Raw genomic sequence first — 5224 nt, forward strand, 5'->3', positions numbered from 1 at the left:
AGATGGCTTCGTGAGCTGACGCCAGGGATGTCGTGTCTTCAGCTGAGCCCTCAGACAGGGACGTGCCTTCTGTCAGGGTCCAGATTTCAGAGGTGCTAAAGGTGGACTTTATGTCCTCTAACAACTACTTTTGGGAACAGAGAAAGGAATTTGGGCTCTTCCTTGCACTGCTACACCGCCCCGGGCTCTGCCCCCAGGGAGGGCTCTGCTCTGACACCAGCTCTCACAAGGTGCCCTGTGTCTCTGCTCACTGCTCTGCCCAAACCAAACCCTGGCACGAGGCCGAGCTGCCCCGGCTCCTTAGCACAAATCTAGACTCCAGCAATGAACGGGGACCCCCAGACCCAATTTCCCTACGCTCTTTTCTAACGGCTGCACTACAGGAGAGAGAGGAGGAGGGAGTCTCTCAGGGGCGCCCTAGGCCAGGATATCGGAGGTGGAATCCCCACAGGCAAAGTGGATCTCGTGGGCAAGGCAAGGCCCGTTGGGCTCCTTCCCAAAATCCACCAGGAAGTTCTTGTTCACCGTCAGGCCTCCTTTCTCAGTGTCCACATCAATCTGCAGCATGACAGAGCCTTCCCTGCAGGGGACAAGAGCGCAGCCGTTACAGACAAGAAACCAGGGTCCTGCTCAGGAGACCCTGCCCGTCATCTCCTGCTCCTCTCTCCTTCACAGCTTGGCTTCTACAGGGAGAAGGCTCCACCAGTGACAGACACCAGTGCTCACCTTTTGTCCCTGGAGTCTCAAGGGATGGGAGTAAAAGCACGGAGTGACAGGGTGGCCGGAGCTTGCCTTGTGCTGGAGCTCATGGTCTGCTTTGCTAAATCAAACCATCTCTGCTGAATCTAAACTCCCCCTTTTCCTCCCAGCTGTGCTCACCTGACCATGTTGGGGTAGAACTGCTTGTCCCACGTGCTGTAGAAGGAGTTGGTGACGTACAGCCTCTTGCCATCCAGGCTGAGCTGCAGTTTGCAGGGGCCGCCGTACACCCTCTTGCACTGAAGGCACAACAGACAGCACTCGTGTTAGCACCAGGAAGCACCAGCAGGGACGGGGCAGCAGAGCAACTGCCTCCCCCAAAGAGGTCCAAAGGAGCCCGGGGGGCAAAGAGGCTGCAGAACTCACCTTGATCACCAAGGGCTCGGGCTGGCACTTCAGCTCTTCGTCTCTGCAGACCGTCACGGGGCCGCCCCTGAGGATGCTGCCTCCCACAAACACCTGGGAGAGAGGCAGGGGCAGAGGTGAGGCCTTGGCATCCAGCCCCCACCAGCCCCTGCCAAGGAACCCTTCTGCTCCTGCCTCACCTGTCCCACCAGCCTGGGCTTGCAGTTCTTGGAGAGCTCGTACTGGCGGATGTCTCCGTGCAGCCAGTTGCTGAGATACAGGTACTTGTCATCCGTGGAGATGATGAGGTCCACGGTGAAGGCCGGCATCTTGGGCATAATCCAGCCCGACACGTCCTTGGCCGGGATCCGAATCACCTCTTCTACTGCCCAGTTCTCCCTCTGCACAAGAAACACAGGCACGGCGCCGTGAGCGTTCCTGCGGGCGCAGGCCGGGCCGGCTCCCCCGCTGCTGGCACAGCACTTGCCTCGCACTTGTAGAAGCGGTAGACGACGCCGCTCAGGGCACAGCTGACGTAGCCCTCGGCGGCCTCGGGGTTGTGCAGGAATTTCACACTCAGGGGCAGAGAGTCCTCCCCCAGGTCAAAGCACTGCGTGAGCGAGCGGCAGGACAAGTTCCACACGTTCAGGCGGCGCCCGTAGACCCCTGAGGAAACCAAAAGCCGGTCAGAAGAGCAGAGGGGGCTGCCCTTGGACACTCATCCCTCCCCAAACGCGACACCCACGGACCTCTCACACCCTCCCATCGCCCCGGTGAGTCCCAGCTCAGCTCCCACATCCCTCTTCCCTCACCTTTCTTCAGGTCGCTGGGACAAAATCCTCGTCCCGCGCGTTTGAGGGCCATCCCAGCAGAGCTGACCAGGACGTTGTAGCGCGGCTGGTACCAGAAGTCGTACCCGCTTGGGGGGGCCTCACACTCGTTCTCCCAGTTCCCCTTCAGCTCAAAGGTCTCTCCGTCCAGCACAATGAACCCACCTGGGACACAAGAAGGGTTTCAGGACAAAGCACACGCTCCCCTCCCAAGGCAGAGGGTTCTGGCAGGAGCTATCACGGGGCAAAGCACCTTTGGAGTTGCCGGCTGGATCTCCCACGTTGGCAATCAGGATGTCCCCGTTGGGCAGGCTGCGAGGCACGTTGAGGTACCCCTTGTTGCACTTCCAGAAGACGTCCACTGGCTCAATCATCTGCAAAGGGGTGACACGCACACATGTCAGCCTCCCACTCCTCAGCACAGCTCACCCTCCCCGGCACAGCCTGTGCCCACCCGAGACTTCGGGGAATCCCTGATGATGATCCAGCAGCTCTCCTTCCAGGAACACCCTCTGGCCAGGGCCAGCCTACTCCTCCTCGGGGAGAAGAGAAGCCTCTGGGCTCCCCTCTGAGCAACACCCAACCCATAACAGCTCCTCTGTTTGGCTGGGGGGAAGCAGGAGGTGCTGCCTGACTTCCACTCCTTTGACCCTCTGAATGCAGCGGGTACATGGAAAGGAACACAATGAGGATCGGAGCCTTCTCCGGTCTGAAAAGGGCAGAGGGAAACCTGACCGAGGTGTCCTAAATCAGGGTGAGAGAGAAGAGGAAGAGAGAACCCTTCTTCCCCGTGGATTATCCCAGAAGCACCGGTTCCCAACTCCTTCCCAGAAACTGGTCCTGCCATCACCTCAGGCCTACCTTACAGATCTTGGGGGCCCGGCACTGGGACCCCACATCCACCACGTAAATGCGGGAAGAAATCAAACAGGGAAGGATCAGCTTGTTCCTTCTGGTGGAGACATTGTCAAAGCAGGTGCAGCCCGTGCTCCACCCCGAGGCATGCAGCTCGTCCTTGAGGTTGGGCATGGGCAGGCGGTGGATCACCTAGGCAGCCAAGGCAGAGTTAGGGGGCACACAGGGGGAAAGAGGGGGAAACGGGGACCCTAACGCTGGCAGATACTCCTGTCTTTGTGGACTCCATTCGACTGTAGCTGGGACTTTCTCTGGAGACCCTGCTCCTTGTTCTGGGCACAGCCAAGAAATGTGGAGGTTCTTTCTAAATTCCTCTCCCCATGACAGCAAAATGCAGAAAATCGTGTATAGCAAGAAATTATGATTATCATATTGATCAAACTAGTGCATCGCTCTGCAAAATCCTCCTAAGACTGGATTTAAAATCTGCTAAAAATTTCCAGAAGCCTATATTGGCTTTAAAGTGCATTTCCTTCTAAGCTCTGGTAGCAATGGACTAATCAGTCATATTTACACCCCTGGTGCAGGTAACATGATAAGCTCTGACACTGCAGCACGACAGAGACACGTGCTGGATCCTCTAAACCTCCTGCATCCCTAGAGACCATTTTCCACCCCGAGCAGCCCCTGAGAGGGTGATTCCGAGCCTGTGCTCCAAAGCTCACCAGCAGCACCAAGATGCTCTGGAAGTGAGTTGGGAAGTGAGTCAGAGGCGACCTGTCCCCAGGACACAGCGATGGAGGAGATTCAACCAGAGCCAGGCAAACAGAGGAGAGTGGGAAGGGAGCAGGAAGGTGAGATTCCAGGCAATCAACATCCCTATCTCACCATAACACCAGTGGAGAAGCAAGAGGAAGACCTGCCATGACAAACCTCCCAAGGGTTTCCCAGCCAGGAGGTGACCAGGCAGGGCAGGCGAGAGCCAAGCCAGGGTGGAAAATGCAGAAAGAGGCAGGAAGACCTGAAGAAGGTGCAAGGCATGGACAGACGGCCTGCGTGACAGAGTGGCTACCGAGCAATCTGATTTCTCCCAGCTAAAGAGAGTAAATGTCCTGAATCTCAGGGCACTACAAAGTGCTGAGCCAGCAGCCGGGCCCCAGCCCAATGGAAAGCCAAGACCCAGGTACCTGGCAATAATGTGGAGATCTGGGGTTGAGATCGATGGTGGCCAGGAAGTCAGGCTGGTCGATGCACGTCTCCCTGTAGGTACAGGTCACGTAGGCAACCTCCTCTCGAGGAGCTGGGGAGACAGAAAGCCTCAGTTAAAATGTGCCATGGACCAGCCAGAAAGGAAAAAAAAAAGCTTCAACAGACTCTCAGATGGGACTGAACTCATCTTCCTGAATGCTACGACCTTCCTCTTTGTTCCTCACAACTCTCCAACCCAACTCATCCATTACTGGCCCAGAGGCAAGAGAACACAAGTGGGTCTCCACATTGTTACAGTTTTCTCTTTTGGGGCCAGGGACTCAGCACAGTTAATTACTGGTCATCTCCATCAACAGGGAGCTCTTTCCCAAATACCCCCAATTCCAAACACACTCAAGAGAACTTGCCTTTCACATCCGGGCAGGTGGGGTAGTCGTAGCACTGAACTCTGCATCTGTCTGTTTTGGAAAGAAGAGAACAATAAAATGAGAAGTGTCCCCATCCTTAAAAGGTGCCTATTGAGAAGATTCTGTCCCACCCCATGGACCTTCTCCCACCCCAACTATCAATAGGGACCTCTGTGACCAGGGTCTTGTTACAACACTGAGGAATCACAGACTTTGCTTCTCAAGGCAAAGAGATCCCCTGGAAGCAGATGGACAGTGAGACAAAAGAAACCTCTGGCACCAAACGCCAAAGTTCCATCCCAAATCTCTCCTTCCTGCAGCTCAGCAGAAGATCAAACCCACCCGTCCCCAGGTGGGACTGGGGTTCAAGGCAGGTGTCTGCAGCCAGGCTGCAGAGGCTCTTACCCATGCTGAAGGTCTTCTGGGTCACTCTCTCAAGAGCAGAGGTGCTGGGTCTGGAGGTGCTGCTCGCTCTCTGCCTCGCTGGAGCGGGTTGTGATGGCCAAGGCTGCTCCTGGGGTCCTTATATCCACGGCCAAGGGTGGGGGAGAAACCAAGGGAGGAGCCATCGCTCCCAAGCCTTTGGGAGGTGCCAGACCAGCGCTGGGGCTGGTTTCCGCCTTGCCAACCACCAATCTAGGGCAGAAATCTGCTGCTCCGTGCAGGTCTTTTCCTCAGACACAACCACCCCTATCTGATCCCGGGGCTCTGATCTCCGTGTCTTTTTTCACCAGAGACTTTGCCCAAAACAGGAATCCCCACGGGGTGGTCCGTACTGTAGAAGCTGTGTTTTGCTCTTGTTATGTGATTGTGGTGGAG

The 5224-nt window shown here is 56.4% G+C and overlaps 1 protein-coding gene across 1 annotated transcript; it reads right to left on the reverse strand.

The window, feature by feature from the left end:
- Positions 1-384: 384 nt before the first annotated feature.
- LOC106899136 (selenium-binding protein 1-like) lies at positions 385-4814 on the reverse strand. Its single transcript, XM_014960819.1, is given in 11 exon segments — positions 385-580; positions 880-998; positions 1126-1218; positions 1305-1493; positions 1496-1770; positions 1917-2099; positions 2188-2308; positions 2796-2981; positions 3977-4089; positions 4406-4456; positions 4811-4814. Coding segments are annotated over 11 exon segments (1497 nt in total). The 3' UTR covers positions 385-417.
- Between the last annotated feature and the right edge of the window lie 410 nt (positions 4815-5224).

The sequence above is a fragment of the Calidris pugnax genome, unplaced genomic scaffold (assembly GCF_001431845.1).
Source record: "Calidris pugnax isolate Ruff unplaced genomic scaffold, ASM143184v1 scaffold469, whole genome shotgun sequence".
NCBI lineage: Eukaryota > Metazoa > Chordata > Aves > Charadriiformes > Scolopacidae > Calidris > Calidris pugnax.